Here is a 20,412-nt window from a genome sequence, read left to right on the forward strand (position 1 = left end):
CTGTCTGTCTGTCTCTGTCTGTCTGTCTGTCTGTTCACCTGTCTGTCACTGCCTGTCTGTTCACCTGTCTGTCTGTCTCTGTCTGTCTGTTCACCTGTCTGTCACTGCCTGTCTGTTCACCTGTCTGTCTCTGTCTGTCTGTTCACCTGTCTGTCTCTGTTTGTCTGTTCACCCGTCTGTCTCTGTCTGTCTGTTCACCTGTCTGTCTCTGTTTGTCTGTTCACCTGTCTGTCTGTTCATGTGTCTGTCACTGTCTGTCTGTCTCTGTCTGTCTGTCTGTCTGTTCACCTGTCTGTCACTGCCTGTCTGTTCACCTGTCTGTCTGTCTCTGTCTGTCTGTTCACCCGTCTGTCTCTGTCTGTCTGTTCACCTGTCTGTCTCTGTTTGTCTGTTCACCTGTCTGTCTGTTCATGTGTCTGTCACTGTCTGTCTGTCTCTGTCTGTCTGTCTGTCTGTTCACCTGTCTGTCACTGCCTGTCTGTTCACCTGTCTGTCTGTCTCTGTCTGTCTGTCTGTCTGTCTGTCTGTCTGTTCACCTGTCTGTCACTGCCTGTCTGTTCACCTGTCTATCTGTCTGTCTGTCTGTCTGTTCACCTGTCTGTCACTGCCTGTCTGTTCACCTGTCTGTCTGTCTCTGTCTGTCTGTCTGTCTGTCTGTTCACCTGTCTGTCTGTCTGTCTGTTCACCTGTCTCTCTGTCTGTTCACATGTCTCTCTGTCTGTCTATCTGTCTGTCTGTTCACCTGAACACACACACAAGCTAAGCGGATTGGTTATAGTGAGACTTTGAGAGAGAGCGACAAAGAGCATGTTTACTTACAGTCACAGTCAGCAAACACAATGCAGGGGTTCTTCCCTCCCAGCTCCAGAGTAACTCTTTTCAGGTTACTTTTGGCTGCCGCTTCTTTAATCAGCTGGCCGACCTGCCCAGAGGGCGATACACAGCAATGATGAGTCATACCTTAATGTATCATGGGTAATACTGAAAAAATAAAAAACTCCTTTACATATAACCTAGACCAAAAAGAGAGTCTTCAGAAAATGATTGTTAATAATCTGAAGTTGACGATGAGCTAGGTTCTTCTTGATGTAAGACTATGGCCAACAACTTTTAGGAAAGTCTATTTTAAAGCAACTTCATTTCATATGATGAAATCTTTCTTGAACTTGATTTTTCCCCTTATTTCAAGAATTGCATTTTGCAGTGTATTTATACAAAATACACTTTATCTACATCACTGTGTTAACAGTTAATGACATGGTGGCAATTCAGATTTCTGCGTTATAAAACTGAACAACTTACAACTCTATAAAGCAACCATTATGGTAATCTAACATGGGGTATTAAGTGTAGTTTTGATTGAACTTTGCATGCAACAGTTAGAACTGTACCACCGTTTCAGCTGGAGGAATCAGGGACTAAATTCAGTTCCTGTACAAAAGCTCCAGGTATAAAATAGTGTCTGCTAGTGCTTGTACTTTCTGGTGGTTCAAAAACTATCAAGGCAGAGTTTGCAGGGCTGAGTGGTCAAATAGAGACACTATGTTATATGTACATATATTATGTACAGCTTCATTCAACGAAGCAATGGAGTATCAGTGCCACTAGTATCAGTATTAGGACAATGGACACTTCTTGTAATGTTTATTAACAGTGAAAATAATGTTATGCTTCCCAGTTAGTTTAAGCTATAACTCACCAAGTTAATTAACTTTGAATAGTTTGATCACATACAGTAGTAGAAGCCAAAAATTGCATCTGTATTTTCTTACTATACAAACACCTGCACTGCTTTAGTTTTAGAAATGGCCAGTGTCACCACTACATTAGGACTCTAAGTGAAACAAAGAAATCGTCTGGTCTCGTTGAAAGCAGCATTCTATCACTCAGCTGCTAGATTCTATATCAAAACCAATGTATCAGAGAGTATTTATCTTTCCTTCATTTGTCAAAATGACAGTTATGCAGCAGAAGTGCACAGTCATACACTCACATACCTCTGTAGAACCAGTGAAGGCCACCTTGTTGATGTCCATGTGGCTGGCAATGGCTGCTCCAGCCGTGAGACCAAACCCTGGAACGATGTTCACAACTCCAGGAGGGAAACCTGCCTGAGATGGCAACACAGACATGTTAGTGTGGGGAATCCCCAGTGATGTGATACCCTGTGGAACAACAAAAGGCCCAGCATATGGAGTCAAAAGGCATTTGACCCCATAACATCCTGTGAAGCCATGTAAGCCTTTGTTAAGGATTTAGAGCGTTGGTCATCTATCTCCCCATTTGCCTAGTTCAGGGTAGGTCTGGGTGATGGCATGACATGATCTGTTACTGTTTCACAGTTCCTATGTCTAAATAATGTCACACATTATATTTCTATTTTAGTATTACTCTGTATCAATAAATGACACGGACTGTGTCACATTCTGCCTGTCTGCTCTGTCTAGTTTAGTTCTCTGTGAGTTTTGTTTATTGTCCAGTTCGGTATCTGTTATTTAGTCTGTGTTTTGGGTTTCAGTCCTGTCTGTTGTCCTGTGTCCAGTCTGCTTGATTTGTTAGGTTATGATCATTATGTGTTAATCTGTTGTGTTCATTTATCTTAGTCTGTTGAGGAGTTTGTCTGTGGTGTTCTGTTATCTTGTCTACTTTATCCACTCTGTGTTATTAGTTCGGTCCCTGTTTGTTTTGCCTTGCCTTGACTCCCTGTTGCTGTTCTGTTTAGTTTAGATTTAGTTTATAGTTTGCTTGCTGCCTTAATGTGCTTCCTCTACCTGATGTTATTGTTTATCTGGTTATGATCTGTTAGCTGGTGTTTAGTGGTGTTTTGGTGTTTTCCTTATTTCTGAACTGTTCCATGTTTAGTGTTGTCCTGTTTCCTGGTTGGTCCTGTCTCTGTTCCTTACCCTGTTCTGTTTAGCAGTTGGTCCATGTTTTCTGTTTTGGGGTTTTGTTCCTTGTCTTGTGTCTTCTCTGTTTAGCCTTGTTTATTTGATTGTTCATTTGCATGTTCTGTTTAGCTCACACAGTACCTGTCTGTCTTGTATGTTAGGTTTAGCCTTGCATTTTAGTTCTGTGTCTTAGTTAATGTCTTTGTATTTACTCCTAGTTCGGTGTTTGCATCATTTTGGCTTTGTCTGCTGTGTGTTCTGTTTAATCCTAGTTTCAGTCTGTTATCCCTGTTGGTCGTAGTTTACTTGTAAACGGTATGCTTGTTTCTGGATTAGTTTATTATTTATATATTTCTGATCTGTTCCGTCTTATTTTGATATTGTCTGTGTTAGTAACCTGTGTTATGTCTGTTACCCCAGTAATCCCTCTGCCTGCCTGTCTCTCTGTTTTCCCCTGTTGTTCACTCTGCATGCATGTCTGTCTCATTTGTCTGATCCTTCTCACCTGTGTTGCTCCCGCTGTATCTCTGCTCTCTTGTGCGTTGCGTTTGGGCTCTCTCCTGCTTTGCACTCATCTAAATCGTGACAGACTGTAACTACTCTGAGGGCACGGAGGTCATGCTCTCTGTATTTTTTGGTGAATTTCAGGGACGTATACGGGGAGTTAACATTCTACAACTGAAACTTTTAAAGTAAAAGTATAATTAGGTAAATGTGCTCAAAGCATTAAAAGTGCTCTGTGCAGAAAGATTGCCCCTGTTAGTGTTTTACTATTATATATTTAGATCTTTAGTATTAGTATTACTTAAGCATTAATGTAAAATCAGCATTTTACTATTGTAGATGGTTGAGGTGCAGCTACTTTTAAACTATTTAGGCTATATATAAGGCTGCAGCTAAAGATTATCTTCATTATGGATTAAGCTCCTGATTATATTCTTTGATCAATTTGTAAAAATGTAGGAATTATTAAGAAATGCTATCACAACTACCCAAAGTAACACTTTCAGTGCTTTGTTTTGTCCAATCGAAATAAGCCATTTTCTGTCTGTAATTGACCAATCTTTCAGCTCTACTTGCTTCAACTGTTCAGTTTCATCCATAACCAAGCATCATATTTTATAAGCTCTTCATATGTTTTTCATGCAAACTACTAACTAATTAAGCTGTCAGATAAATTTAGTGAAATATATAAAATATAGTAGTGGAGTAGAAATATAATGTAGTATGAAAAGTAACAAATACTTTAAGTTTGTACTTAATTACATTATTGAATAAACATACTTAGTGACATTCCACACTTTGAAACAGCATTTCAAAAAATGTTGATGTAAGCAAATACAATTGACAGGAAATATAACTTGCACTTAACTAGCAGTTCATAAAGTACAGGTGTATAACTGTCTTGGTTCTTTTTGATGAGACTTTGCAGCATTGCCAGTGCAATAGATTGGACTCCTGAAACCCATAAGACTAAATGTGCATAACAAATTTTACAATGATGGATTAAAAAAAAGTAAATAAAATGTACACTTGTTGTGCAAAGTCTTTGTCCATATGGAAGGAATGCTGCTGTTGAGTTTCTTAAGTGTGTTAGTGTACTCCTTAGTATGTTATCAGATAAGGTCTTTTCCTCTGAAGTTATTTGCAGATCACAGTGCCAGTGAAACCTACAATTTCAACATTAAATATTTATTAAATATCTAGTTAAGGACAAGGACCTTTGTGAGTCTCTGAACCACACTTAAAAATCCACAGCTAATTTTGTTGTCAATTGTCTCCTGTGCTCGGAACAGTCACCAGAACATAATAGGAGCAGAGCAGTCTAATCAGCAGGACTTTCTATAAGAATACAGGACCAGACTGTGTTCAAGAAGACTAAGTGTAAAACCTCTCACAGCCCACAGCTAGGATCAATCCTGCTGTACATGTTGAGCCTAATATCAGACCTCATTGATAAGTGATCCAACGTGGAGGGCCGTAAGGGGGGTTTGCTCTGCAGGCTTGATGACCACAGTGTTTCCACAGCTCAGGGCCGGCGCTATCTTCCACATGAACATCAGCAGAGGAAAGTTCCACTAGCACAGACAAAAGAACATGTTAGCTGACTGCTTTCAATGTGTAACTGCACAAGTCACAAACAACACACAGTTAGACCACAATCCAACTGAAATAACCCCCCTCTATCAGGCTAATCAGCCTAATCAGAAGTTATTTATGAAGTCATTTTATATACCATAATACTGTATGTTGCTTTTAACTAAAGCTAGGGATGCTATGATCTTATTTTTTCGGTCCAGATACCGATGCCAAGTACCGATATGATGCTAGTGTAAAATAAATAAGCTGTATTCCTCACTGTGAGGAAGAGACTGGGAATATTGTTCTTTAGCATGATTCTTCTGGAGTTGCTTGACTAAGTTGGTTGTTATATATTTTGCAGTGCTACCACCACACCTTGTAACAGCACTGCGCACTGCTGATGCAAAATGCCTCGTTGATGTCAGAGGACAGAAGAATGGGCAGACTGGTTCACCAAAACTGGACAACAGAAGATTGGAAATACGTTGCCTGGTCTGAGTCTGAGCTGCAGATGGCAGGGAACAGAATTTGGCGTAAACAACATGAATGCATGGTTCCATCCTGCCTTGTATTAACGGTTCATGCTGGTGGTGGTGTAAAGGTGTAGGGGGGATTTTCTTGGTACACTTTGGGACCCTTAGTACCAATTGAACATTGTTAAAACGCGACAGCCTAACTGAGTATTGTTGCTGACCATGTCCATCCCTTTATGACCACAGTGTACCCGTCTTCTGAGGGCTACTTCCAGCAGGGTAATGCACCATGTCACAAAGCGCAAATCATCTCAAACTGGTTTCTTGAACATGACAATGATTTCAACTTCTCCCCTTTCTGGTAGTCTTGTGCTTTCTCGTCCCTCTCCTCTCTCTTCCTATCACTTCCTGCAGGTGTTTCTGGCTCTGGAGCTGTGGTTGCGAGTCACCTGCTGCCCCCGTGTTCCTGCTTGACACCCTTGCGGCTGTGGCTCAGGAGGTAGAGCGGGTTGCCTATCAATTGAAAGATCGGTGCTTCGAACATTCTCTCAGGTCCTCCCATCACACCTTTCCAATGTCAAAGTTGTGGGGGCTGCCTCCGACAACTTTGTAACTTTCCGACACCGACAATATGACATTTCCCCTACTTCAGGCAGCATGGCCAGGTGTGTGGATGTGACAGTTTGCAGGGTTAAAAGTTTTCTGTCAAGCTCTCCTTTTTCATTCTCCACACAAATCCTTCTGTTACGTTTTGTTTGTATGTTTTGTACGTTTTGTGCATCCATCCAACTGCAACACCATGGATTTGTACGAGGAGAGACTTTCTGACAGTGTGTGCCATTATTCCCATTTGAACAATTATTGCATCTCACTTTTCTCTTTTAGGGTTGGCTATCGTTTCAATTTTATCAATTCTGATTCTTCTACTTATCAAATCTCGGTTATGGTTCCAGACCCTTCACCACAGATCTTGTCACTGCTCGGCGACCTTCATCCTCTTTTTCCTTTCTTACCTCCCCTTCATGGCTAAAATGAAAGGAGTGTCTGTATTAGAGGGGCGTCTCTGGGGACTCGTATCTGAGAGAAATATATATTGGAATCATTTGTAGACATCATTCATTTCCCTTCAATATACAAGGTGACGGTCAGCTAACCTGTGTTTTGTACCTGAGCATGAGATGTTGCTGCTGTTATCGTTAGCTGTATCTGGGGGGTCTTTGTAGCTGGGAGAAAGCAACGCATGGAGCACGGTTTGTTCCTTCAGATTCACGCCAATTTTAAGTAAATGCTTTGTCATGTTGGTGCTGCTTCCATCCTCGCACCAAACCTCCTTACTGCAGGTGTTGCATTTTGCTGTGTCGTTCTCTCTTTTTTTTTTTTTACTGAAGCTAAGCCAAAGTTTGCCGCATTTGCTGCAGTCTGCAAATGTCCAGGAATGGAAACAGAAGTACTCTGTTTTTCATGCTTTGTTGATACTTAAAGTTTTTGATGTAAACCATGGTTTACTTCTTTAATTCAATTGTAATTATCACTGCAACAGTCTCCAATGGAAACAATCCAAGCAGCACACACATTAACAGAACTTTGATTTCCCTAGTTAACTCCTAAGAGCTCTAAGTCATTAGGACTAGAGAATATTCAAAGTAAACACATTCAGAAAAATGTCATTTATTTTCCAGTTGCTCTTTTCCAAGTTGGAAACCAATGAACAAATAATTGGGCACTCAAACCCAATTTAGACAGCAATATATGCGAGTGGTGCATGTTTGTTGTTTAAGCATTGTTAACTTTTACAACTCATTGGCTACACTCAGCACCATAAAAGGATCTTGGAATCACAAGTCAGGAGAAAGGTTTCCTGTTGTCCTCTGACAATGACTCATGCTTTGTGCACGCCAGCAGCACTTCCAGTAATTACACAACGTCCTTCAGTATAAATTTTCACCTTTATGATATAATCTCCCATGTCAAACAATAGCTGTTTTGTTCTTTTGTTGCCAAAGCAACATTAGAGGTTATAGGCTTACGCTCAAAGTTAGAAAACTGAATGTCTGTATTCTGTCAGAATGCTGAAATTCTATTCAAGTGCAACACAATACGGTGAAACACCAAACATTTCCCCACCCTTCATTCAATTCTGATGAAGTTATTATCAAAACTAATAACTATACTGCAAGAGCAAAGGGCTTTATAGGGAGTGCAAACATTTAAGAATTTAATTTCATCCTTACATTCTGACAGTGCACTTAAATTGAGTGCAGCTGACTTACTAGCACTACACAATTTAATTTCAGTCTTAGTGCTTCCAATTAAGCCTGAATATGGATACAAGAAAGCCAGAGATGTTGGCAGTATAAATGATAGTGCCATTCACTAAACACTGTAACCTGCTTAAGTGTAAGACCACTACTGTGTTAAAGTAACACTGTGACATTTTGGGGAACAGTTATGTCAATGCAGTCAGATGAGAAGACTGATATGCCAGTAGAACCGTTGACAGGACCGTACTGTCTTGACAAATCAAGTAAATCAATCCACCAACACGACCTCCTTCCTACAAGGTCGCGGTACGACCAACATAAAAAAGTACACCTTCCAGCAACTCCAAAACTAGTTAGGACAGAGCTCAGACCTGTGTGTAGTGTGTACTGTGTACACAGCCCAGCTCTGCTCACTGGGGGTTTGGATGTATCTCTGTACTTAGCCACAGAGATGATACTGATATTCTCTGACACATTATGTTTTTCCCAAAATACTAAAGCAGAGCCATTTACCACAACACATATTCAGAAGCTGGCATCACAACAGTGTGTTGGCTTGGTGTGCACAATTGCACAATATTTTATTGAGAACTTATAGTGTGTGTGTGTGTGTGTGTGTGTGTATGTATGTGTGTGTGTGTGTATATGTATATATGTGTATATATATATATATATATATATATATATATATATATATATATATATCAATAAAATATTGTGCACACCAAGCCTAAGTAATATGAACCGTAATTCCTATTACACATTATTGCTCATAAATTCAAACCAGATCTGGTCTGGACTTACTGGAATGATGGCTCCACATACGCCAATGGGCTCGTGTTTGGTTAAACACACAAAACTTTCATCTGTAATAAACAGAAAGAGCACAATCAGTTTGATCCACTTTACTCTAGGTGGAAATTTTTCTTTTTTTCCACAATAAATTTGTTTTGTTATTGCTTTAAGGTACCATAAAAATCAAGGTAAACTGAGGTCAAGGGATGTTGGCACAAGAAAATTGTTTAGATAGTTTCAGTTCAACAGTTCAACCATCATAACATAAAATAAATTAAGTTCCATAACGAGAAAAGACTGGGATGTGAAACCTACAGAAAAAGTTTGCGAGTGGACCTGAAGTCATTATTTTTTAAATCAAACAATTGTATCCAAGGTCAAAACTGAACTTTCAGGATCAATATATTATATGTTTTACAGGTATATAACTAGTATTACAGGGCAGTATTAACATAGCTGTGGTATATATGTTAGTAAAGGTAATAGTACTGTTTTGGAAATGACACAATTCAAAAATTAAAATTAAAAATTAAAAATTAAAACAAAAAAACATTACATAATGAGAAGACATCTTACCAAAGGTAATAACTAATAACTTAGAGGACCAAGGAAAATCATTTGAGATGATTTAGATTTTTCTATTAATAAAAATTGTAAACTTGCAAACACATGAGGCTTTAAGCCATTGCACACTGGTTTTGTGTCAGGTTTTGTTCTGTGTGTTTTGGTATAAGTTCTTTCCACTTACTGTTTTGGGGTTGAAGTTGTCTGTGTCTTGTGTCCGTGTTTAGCTTTGTTTCCTGTTTTGTCCTAATTATCCCTAATGTGTGTCACCTGTAATGCACCCTCCATGTTGTATCTGTATTTGTTGGCCCCTTTTCTGTTCGGTTCTTGCTGGATTGTTGTTTGTCCATGTTGCATGTCGTTCCCATTCAGTGTACCATGTAGAAACCTGAAACCCTGCCTGATATTATGCTTTCAACTACTACAAACAGCTTATGCATGCTCTCACATTATTGTCAAATTGGTGGAACAGCAATAAAGAAAACTCTCCTGATCCCCAGTAGGCTCTCTTGTGCAACAGAAACTATTTTGTGTGCATTTCAGTCCTTCAAGCAATTACAAAATGTGCAGCACTTCACAGCACTGGACATCACCGTCAGAGAACACAGAGATTCTGAATGTGCAGAACGTTTTGAACATGAGGAGAAAACCTGCTGAAACACAGGAACTACAGGAGTTTAGAACTAAATTAAAATTAATTGGTGTGGGCGGCACGGTGGTGCAGCGGTTAGCGCTGTCGCCTCACAGCAAGAAGGTTGCGGATTCAAATCCCGGGGCAACAGTGCAAACTGTGGTTTGCATGTTCTCCCCGTGTCTGCGTGGGTTCTCTCCGGGTGCTCCGGCTTCCTCCCACAATCCAAAGACATGCGGACTAGGTTAATAGGTGTCTCTAAATTGTCCTTAGGTGTGAGCATGAGTGGTTGTCTGTCTATGTGTGGGCCTGCGATGGACTGGCGACCTGTCCAGGGTGTACTTCACCTATCTATCGCCCGATGTCAGTTGGGATTGGCTCCAGCCCCCCTGCGACCCTGTACGCAGGATAAGTGGTTGATGATGGATGGTGTGACGCTGCACAAAGGTGTTAATAATCATGTCCTGTGTCGCCTTAGTGACGCTACGACTGAATATCGTACTGAATATTGGCATGTAGATTTGTTCGGGGCGTGATTGTTGGTGGACATCTGGTGCAGATGTGAGCATGATACAACAATTTCCTCTTTCATGGTGAATCATCGATTTTTGAAAGGGGGCAAACTGGTCGACTGGTAATAACTGTTATTACTGGTAAAAACTTTTTATTGTCAATTTAGATTGCACAGAGAAAATCTGAAGTCGACTGGACTAATTCCCTGGGAATCCCTAGGAGTTCGTTAAATTAAAGAGTGTAAATCGCCAAAAATGACCATTAAATCCAAAATGTCTGACTTTCTTGTTGGGTTTAGGCAATGGCTCCAAGAGGCTTTTTTGTACGTCTGGACATGAAACACGTACCACAGAAATTTCGCACACATAGGTGAAACTTAGTCCGGGGGCTGCTCTGTAGGGGGGCACAAAACCCATAAAATACGAAATCTTTCACCACTCCTGAATTTTGTGCAAAGTTTGGTGAGTTTTCGAGCATGTTTAGGCCCCCAAAATTGAGGTTACTTTGCAGAAAAAAGAAAGAAAGAAAGAAAGAAATTTAAAGCTTTGAATTTGCCACACACTTTGGACGCTGCACAAACATGTTAATCATCACTTCCTGTGTCCCCTTTTTGGCGTTACATAGCACTTCGCACTACAACTATAAATGAACATGTAGATGTGTTCGGGGTTATCAAGCACGTAAAGTTTGGTGCAAATGCGAGCATGTACACTGAAGTTAAAACAACTTCCTCTTTCATGGCGAAACATCGATTTTGGATGCCACGGGCACGCCGTTTCACGAAAACTCACTAGACAGGGAAAATCTGAAGTCGGTCGAACACACAGAAAGTGAATAATCTTATATAAAAAAACTTATGCCACGTATACCATTTCTTCATTTAAAAAGACTAACAATATACACATTTAAAAACGACCACTGCAAGTCAATGGGAATTGAACTCACACAGGTGTTTGAAGTTGAAAGCAATTGTCACTGCTGCTGGAGGTGGGATTCAAGCCTGGGTCTGAATGAAAAGAGCGGCTTGGGAAACCAGCATTTTAATCAAGCAAGCTATACAGGGAGAGATCTGAAGAGGCCACAATTTGATCATTTGTTGATGGAAATGTGCAATTACTTAAAAAAAAGCTTTTCAGCTATGACTTTGGTGTTTTAAGATAGGAGAGATCTGTAGTTTGTTATCATCAAGTTCAAACACCATACAGGTGTTTAAAGCTGAAAGCAATTACGACTGCTGCCATTTGCGGGATTCAAACTCACGACTGGAATAAGAAGTGCCAATCTAGTGACTGAAGTCTAACTAACTGCACCACTAGCCAATTTGCTGGTAATGACACAATTTCATCCATTGTTGATACAAAAAGTGTATTTGCTTAAAAAAAACTTTTTAACTATCATTTTCGACTTCTTAGTTAGTGCTTGAGTAGCTGAGCATAAAAATATACATCTTGTGTCCAAACTCCAAACAGGGAGGAAGATACAGCAAGTTAAAGAATTAGTGACAGGGGGAGACCTCAGGCTGCAGCTACAACAGGGAGTGAATGAGAGACGACTGAGAGTTTCCAATCAATTAAGGATCAGAGATAAAAACACAAAACGTCCACTGAGCAGGATTTTGACATTTTGAGGGAGAAAAGGTATGTGACTACATTTTGCCGCCTTTTTTGTGCTTATGGAGAGAAATATACGCAGCAGTTTAAAAAACTATTCTGGTCTGCCAGATCCTCCTCTCCACCCTCTAACATGATCACATGACACACTCTAAAGTCTGCTAAAAGCTGTAAAACCCTTCACTTTGGAAGGACATAGCTCCTAAACTAAACATTTTTATAGCAAACATCAAATACAACTTTGAAAGATCAACATCTTTTCTGCAACTTACAGCTCAAATGGAGTCTGTAGCTGCACACATGCCGGAGCATTTAGCTCTTAAAGGTGGAAGAAAGTTGAGCCTCATTAATTTTTTTCACATAAAAATATTAATATAAAATCAAGCATTACAGATATTAGCAACAAAGGTAATAGCATAAATCTCCTGAACAGCATGTACATTTTGAAGTTGGAATGAAGTTTATGGGACAAACGGCACAGGAGAGCAAGCGGCCATTCGCGGGTTCAAATCTTTTTTTGCACTAGTGACTTAAAAGGGACTATATGTAAGTTTTTCAATAAAATTAATCAAATTTTCATTGCCTTATTATCAATTGGCTCAAAACTCACTTAGAAATGAAGCACACGCCTGTTTTCTCCGTTGCTTTCATCAGCCACTATTCCGCTTTTCATGTGAGGACACCGGGTTGGATTCAGCCCTGTGCGCGCTCCCGAGGCTCTCACACTACAGCGACAACACGGCAGCTAACGACATGCAGTCCACTAACACCATAAAACAACCAGCTCCATGCAAGGATTCAAAACAACAATAAAGGTTTATGTGCTGAACCCCATCAGACCAAACAGGTTCAGATGATGTAGAGTAAGAACAAAGTGAGCATTAGTAAAGCTGGAGAAACACAGAAAGTCACGTTAGCTCGCAGGCTAACGCCAAGCAGTTGCTTATGTTAGCTGGTGCAAAGTTACGTATATTAACGTTAGCTTTCCATATTACTTCACCAACTAATGCGACCCATGTTACTATCCTGTGTACCACTGTTGATTTAGCCTGCAGAGAGGATGTAACGGTAAAAAGCAAATTTGTTTACTAATGTTAGCCTACAGTGATGCAGCCAGGAGCAGCCAGCTAAGGCTACAGTAGCTCGGACCTGCCGCTGTTTGCTTCGTAACGTTCAGTTTATTGTGGTTTTTATATACAGTCTATGGGTTTTACCAATAACATTACTTAGGTACACAGCTTCTCCACCTCAGTCACTGTAACTAACGTGATCCACATAACATAAAACATTGCAACATAACGACAACAACAACCCAGAGGAAGAGCCATCCATTATCACTAGTTACCGTAAAGTTACTTAATGTGGTCTAACTGTTATAAAGTGTGACACAATCGCATTATAATATTCAGTCCAGCTTACTAACTGTTTCATTATCATCCAGTACATGTAGCTGTGGTGACATTGCTGAGCCTCCGGAGATAGATTCACAGATAGTAAAGATAGTTAATGTTACTGAAAAGCAGCAGGCAAGCTAACGATGTAGCATGTCGGCTAAATGCAGTAAATGTAACGTTATCATGTAACGAACATGGATTAGTTCAACCTGCAGCTGATAAAACTATTACTGTAACGTTGCAGTGGGAGTTTACCTGAGTTTCGGATTATGCTCACTCATAAGTTGAAGCGAGAACGCGTATGAGGACACACCTGGTTGCAATCTTAGAACCGCACCGCAAGTGGCCGCTGAAAACTCCATAATGCCCCTTTAATAATACTAATTAAAACAGACAAACATAGAAGGGTTCTACCGCTTCAGGAAAATTACCCCATAAATTTATTACAATGCAACAGTATCCGGGTTTACACACAGTTAATGAGGGGGTGATGACCCCAACCCCAGCGGTGGTGTTTTTGGGAATAGGCATGTGGGCGACGCCAATTTCAAATCTCACCTAAGGCTCCAACATTGTCAAGGCGGGCCCTGGGTCCAGACCTTATTAATGCCACACAGGATCTCTCACACCTCTGTTGGCCACGATGGTTTCATGTGTTGAATTAAGAGGAAAGTAAGAGGAAGATGACACACACTCACCTACAGGCAGACTCTTGCCATGGATCTTGTCGGCCCAGCCCGCGTAGTAACGAAGGGTTTTGATGCTGCCCTCCAGGTCGATGAAGAAAGACTGCAGGAAGGGCTTCCCTGTGTCCAGAGTCTCCAGGGTCTAAAGATTCAGAAAAATTATACTGTTTAATATTTACGCAACTTTCTTATCTAATAATGTTTAAAAAAAAGAGGCCCATAACATTCTTAAAACTCAGATTTATCTAATGGCTTTTTCTTAAAATAATGTTTTTTTTTATTTGTTTTAGTTTTAATTATTAGTTTTTATTGTAACTGTTTTGAGCAGTAGTATATAAATCTATAAATACAATCTATTTAAATACAAATATTTTTTAATATATTGTTTATAAAAATATTAATAATAAAAAATATTCAGTATTTTAAAATATAAGAATTAAATATGAATGTGATTATATAAGTCCAAAAAAATAATCAAATACATTTTTTTCCTACGTTTTACCCCTGTAATTACCTCACAAATTACAGTTTTTCCCGAGCAGTGAGGGATGATTAGTAACATTTCATTCATTTTCAGTTTGACCTCCAAATGAAGTGATCTGTCATCTAGAAAAATTGTTGCATTGTTTCCAACATGTGTGATCATCTGGTTTCTCTGACGTTATTGTAGAGACATGTTCCAGATCTTAGCAATCACTTTCGTGAATACAATGTTAGAACTAACTAAAATGTTGGACAAAAATAAGACCAAAATTGTAATAAATCCTCCATTCCACGAAAGTAATCCTAAAATAAATATCAGGCCTCTCATTGCTTAGTGCAGGTTTTATTTTTATTTTATACAATATGGTGGAATTTAATATGATGTTATACTTGGCTCCAGGTATAATAATAATAGTTTACTATAAAAATTATAATAATGGTGAATTAATCGAGGGCCTAACAAAAACAGTGAGTTGTATGAGGCTGAAATGGCGAGGTAGTTTCTATGTGATGCCAAGGGAATTGCAGAGGGTGTCAGCCACAGCGGGACACTGCAATGCATAGTGTCTTGATAAATACATGGCAATAAGCCAAGCATGTAAAACTGAGTTTATAATTCATTTTGTTACGGCATGAATTGATTTTGTTTAAATGTGCCAGACAAGATATACGCTGTGTTGTGCACCCTGCACCTTCCCAAATACGGTCACTGGAATTACTTTGTAAAAGGAAATAAAATAATAATGAAAAGAAGAAGAAGTGAGTCTCTGAGGCTCTAGCAGATACTGAAACCACTGAACCGCTTTACTCTACATTTAAATGCTCTGAATCTGGTCCTTATTTCCCCAAACATAGCTGGGAGTTTAGTGTAATTAGCCAGACCCTGCACACTACCACTCTAGAGCATGTTTGCAATTAGTAGTCACATGCGATCTGGTATTATTACGTTACTCAAATCTGTAAGGGTTCATTTACAAATCTAAGTCTTAATGCAAACTGGCAGCTAAAACTGAGTGCAAAAGAACAGCAACTGGGATTTCTTTCCAAACAATATCTGAAGGAGAGCAAGAGTAAAATGCAGCAATCATTAGAGAGAGAGAGAAAAGGAGAGACTGGGGTGGGGTTACAGTGTCATGATGTCATGCAATAATGTAGGTCAGTCCCTGATATGAATAAGTCAATAATGACAACACACGGACATTTTTCAGATGCAAAAGTTGTGTACTGCAGGGACCGGTCATTACATCTTACTGCCCGGTGATGGTCCAGATCGGACACTAAGACACGAGGAGATAAGGAAACATTCAGCAAAAATGAAACCTGTTTGGAAGCAGATATAAATCAGCAGTGGTGGCTGAACTGCCCACTGTAATTACTCACTGTAATAATGTACAACTGATTCCTATTTGATTGTTGATGTTTTAATTTTATTTACTTTTGTTTTCTTTGTTATTATGCTGTTTTAATAATGCTATGTACTACTGCCGTTTGTCATATTTTATAATTTAAGGCGACCTTGAGTGTCATGAAAGGTGCCATCAAATAAAATTTATTATTTACATTGTATGCTATACACTATATTTCTACCTCAGAACATTTCAGAGGAAACAACATTTATCTGAAAGATATAGTTACTTAGCAGATTAAGATTTCTTAATCTTAATAAAATATGATGCATTACAGTAAAATAAGCTACAGAACAAAATATAAATACAACCAATCCACCTAGAGCAGATATAACATTAAGAACATAACATTACAGCAGATTACAAGTCAATGCACTAGTAATAATAATCAAGTAACATAATATATAATGCCAGGGGACATGCTGCTTTTGATAGCCTACTTAAAGCTGCCTACATTTAGCATGTAATGCTTCTTTATTTTTACTTAAGCAACATTTTGAATGCAAGACTTCTTTCTTAATGAAGTGGTAATTTCAGTATAGGGTTTGCATTCCTACACTTGACTTTTATACCACTAAATAATCGATCAGGTCAACTTCCTGCAGTTAGCCTGTTATTTTCGTGTCCTAAGCAACAGTAATGTGCTGTCACTATGGAAGTGAGCAATTCAAATCATCTTGTCATGTAGCCTACCACTTAATATTGCTATATTGTTTTTCAGTTTTGGAATTAATTAATATGCAGTTTGAAGTAGCCTCATGCCACACAGTTAATATGTTTTCAATTAACTTATTTGTCTTCTAGTCAGCCTTACTGAACCACTGTTGTAATGCTGGAATGGTATAGGTTTATGTCCATCACATTTATGAGGAAAAGCAATCACAATTTTCAATGTTATTTAAATAAAGTGTAGGCCTACAATATGTAGGCTACCACCCTACTGTATGCAGAATTGAACAGTAGGCTGTAGCCTTGGAATGATTCAGAAAAGTTAGTAGGCCTAGCTTTCTGCAGAAAGCACACAGTTGCTATAGAGCAGTGTGGGCAGCATAAAGAAAGTACAGGCAATGATCCCACCGCCAGCAGGAGCCGGTCCCTCTCCATCAGGTCGGCCAGGGTATGCAGCAACCTCCCGCGGCTGGATGCGTCCATTCTCCGCCACAGAGAGCCTCTCTGCCCGGCCGCCTTGGCTGCCTCCACCGCCTTGTCCACATCTTCCTACACAGAAGAAAAAATTAAGTAGGCCAAAGTGGGACAGTGTCAGGACAGTGATCCCCTGTATGAGCACAACACAGCAATATTTCTTTTGAAATAGGCCTACCCACGTCAACTCAAACATGCTTAAAACTTAAAAAGCAAATCTACTTTGTGGATATAAAATGCTACTCGCAGGCTATATAACATAGCCTATTGACTGAATTTGGCTAAGGTCCTTATCTATTTTATAAAGTTCTTACAAGTAAATTAACAGATGTTTAAATGAGGTTTGGCAAAAAACTCAACTTTATTTCAGACACATAGGTCAATGTCAGTAAAATAAAATAGTATAAAACGACACAATACAAAGACACACAGTACATAATTATGTACAAAAGCACGTCATTTCACATTCCACCATAATTAAAACACAAACAGACATTTGTTCCAACTTTGGGTGGGCTAAGTTAACGCAATTAAAGGCATCCACTAAGTTTAATTAATTATTATTAATGTTATAAATAAAATGGAATTGGTGCCTTCTTACCTTGTATGCTTCCTCAACATCACAAATCTTGACACATGTGGCCGGGTTGAACGTCGGAAAGGTCCTTCCTCGGCTGGATGTGTGCCATTCATTGCCGATAAAAATCTGTGGAGAGTGGAAAGTGTTTGTAATTGCTTTGTTGTGCCCCAACTGACACCCGTTTTAGGCTACAATGTCACAAAAGTTCTAATCACAACTAGCGCAGATGCTTTGACGCACACACCCTACCTGCAGCGGTGAGACCTGGTTTTCTTGCAGAGCCCCCTTACCTTCGTGTGTCTGACCTCCTGGACTTTGACAGGCTGAGGAAAAGGCAAAGCTGGAATCCCGTCGGCCACTCCGTTCTCTGTTGTTCCGTTCTTTGCCATTCTAGGTCAACTGTACAGTCCAGAGCCAGCGTGTCTGCTCCGTCTACTCAACGCTGTCAGACCATCCGCTGGCTTTTTTATAAGAATGTAGAGTTCCTCCCTCCTCGCACAACAGTTGAAGAGAGCTCCGCCCCGGTCAAGAATCAAGGAGCCCGTATTTGAGGGGCTTCGTGTTCCTGCAGCGCATTTTAAACATCCATCAGCATGGATCCTATTTAATAATGCAGTGTGGATAGTGTGGACCATGGTGGCCTTGTGCTGGTACCATGTTACTGTACAGTTTAAGCAAGGCAGCACCCGGCTGCCATGATCAGCCACGGCATGGTGAATAAATGCAGTGCATTTTTATTTTCATTCTAACTGGTGGGTTGACGGTGAGCACGCCTTCAATGTGTGTGTGTGTGTGTGTGGGTGTGGGTGGGTGGTGGTGGGGGGTCTCTCAAAAAGCAAAGGGAGAGTCGAGTAAAATTTCACACCTGAATTACTTGGCTGTGTCTTTCAGTCAAGGCAATGCAAGTAATGAGACGGAATTCATTCTGCTGCACAATATTTACATCGCAACACAGCAGCTTTGATCTGCTTAAGTCGGCCTATTTGGACCGACTGCGGGCTGTTCAACCATGCAAAGGTGTTAGGAATGGTGATTCTCCTCGGAAAGTTGTTTTTTGCACCTGGGCCTGGTGAAGTTGAATGTAGCTGGACACATGCAAACAACTGCTTTTGTTCTTGGGGACAAAGCTGCTCGCTTGCTCCGGACTCGCACTCATACACAGTCTGCTATTGTTTCCCCTCCATCGCTTCTTGTCTTTATGTCAAAGTTTAATTAGGACAACAGCTTTCGCAGGCTCATTTCTCACTTCAGCAACTTTCTAACACTTCATAATGAGAGGGAAACTCAAAGGGATTGACCGAATGGAGGGAGAGACCCAGAGAGAGAAACACAGGAGCATGTGTGTGGGGAGGGGGGGTATGAAATGCAAAGCATGGGCCGAGACCCATGCAAATAAGCAGGAACCTGCTCTGGGGATGAGTTGATTGCTCAAACAGTTTGAGGGATTTGCATCAAGTGAGAAATCAACACACCCACCTCAAATATTCTTTGCAAACAGAAGTAGCCTAGTTATTACAGTTTATAACAGTGGGATTCAGTCAAAATAAACTACAGCATGTGTGTTCATAATAATGAAGGAACATGTCACCAGAGCAGTATGTGTAAAAAAGATATATCAGGTTCTGGATATACACACACAATACTTACTACAGTCATTGCTGGTTTGGCTCTCATCCTTTAAATAGGGTTAGACTGATGCTGCAATCCTGTCCACTTTTATCCATTATTTATTCATATTTTGCAGTTTTCCCAACAGAGCTTCAATATGCAAATCTATTCATGCGACGAGCCAAAGTGGCTCACACCAAATCCCTACATTTATTGGAAAGAAGAAAACAAGTGCTTAAAACTAAAGCACATACTCAATTCTTGGGCTACAGCAACACCGTACTGTAATGTACATGGAGTAAGATTCTAGTCTACATTATCTATATTACAGTACAGCACTAAAATACGTCACTGTATTTTAGTAAGGTTTTCTAAAGGAATTTGAACTGTATCATTTTAAATACTTTTGTGTAAGAAGCTCTTTTTCATTGTTATTTGTTAAAAATACTTAAAGAAATGACCACTGCATACTCTGTTTGACAAGAATGCAAATTAAAAAAAGTAATTGTTTAATGGATTTTTCATTAAGATAATTTTATTCAAAAATGCATGACTGATAAAAACAAATGATGAATATAAACAAAATAACGCCTAATTTGACGCAGGTGTTTTCATTTTGTATGCTGTTCTAGATTTTGATCCAACATTAGGAGTAAAGCACTTTTGTGCACACTGAACCTACAGTAAGTTAAGTAGTAATTACAAATACAGAAGTCCCCCCCCCCCCCATACTATTTTCATTCATTCATTGTAGGAACAGGCTATATTATATATTTTTTGAAATCTACAAGGAATAACAAACGTCCTCTAGCTGACTAAGAGTTAGGAGAGCGTCCTGTCGTGGGAAAGTGGAGCCAGGTGACCTCTTCTTCCAGGCTTGGCTGCTCAGGCTAATTGGCAGTGCACATTTTCTAATGAAGGTTTCAGGGCCAATTAGAATCACTACCCACACAGCTAATTGCAGCATTATGTCTTGAGACCTTTTAATTTGTTAAAAAGCATGTCACAGAAAAGACACATGGCCACTTATCATTTCTTTTAGCAACATTTTATTCAATTCAATTCATTATTTGTCCCAAGTGAGCCATTTGGGCTGCAGCAAGAGTAAAAAAACATGACAAAATATAAGAAACATACAATATAACATAGAAACAGACAATAGTGAAAACACGCACACGGATGGCTTACACCAATGCACAGTGTGTCGGTAAACCAACACATTCTCATCCCAACTCATCACATATGGACGCTTGGTCAAGACCCCTCTCTGTCGCTTGTTAACACCCCGGGGTACC

At 39.7% G+C, this 20,412-nt stretch overlaps 1 protein-coding gene across 2 annotated transcripts in view; it reads right to left on the reverse strand.

Annotated features, from left to right (window-relative positions):
* The window catches only part of aldh1a3 (aldehyde dehydrogenase 1 family, member A3), a 42,079-nt gene extending 24,110 nt beyond the window's left edge, over positions 1-17,969 (reverse strand). The window contains exons 1-8 of one of the 2 annotated variants that reach the window (XM_046074681.1): positions 17,800-17,969; positions 17,531-17,635; positions 16,864-17,004; positions 13,910-14,039; positions 8,509-8,570; positions 4,838-4,966; positions 1,998-2,111; positions 820-922 (exon numbers count right to left, since the gene is read on the reverse strand). In XM_046074681.1, the coding sequence (XP_045930637.1) occupies positions 820-922; positions 1,998-2,111; positions 4,838-4,966; positions 8,509-8,570; positions 13,910-14,039; positions 16,864-17,004; positions 17,531-17,635; positions 17,800-17,898 (883 nt within the window). In that variant the 5' untranslated portion in view covers positions 17,899-17,969. Of the gene's footprint in view, positions 1-819; positions 923-1,997; positions 2,112-4,837; positions 4,967-8,508; positions 8,571-13,909; positions 14,040-16,863; positions 17,005-17,530; positions 17,636-17,758; positions 17,778-17,799 lie in introns of those variants that run through there. The other variant, XM_046074682.1, reaches the window with a different exon arrangement.
* Positions 17,970-20,412: the final 2,443 nt, after the last annotated feature.

Source organism: Micropterus dolomieu, linkage group LG17, assembly GCF_021292245.1.
Source record: "Micropterus dolomieu isolate WLL.071019.BEF.003 ecotype Adirondacks linkage group LG17, ASM2129224v1, whole genome shotgun sequence".
Taxonomy (NCBI): domain Eukaryota; kingdom Metazoa; phylum Chordata; class Actinopteri; order Centrarchiformes; family Centrarchidae; genus Micropterus; species Micropterus dolomieu.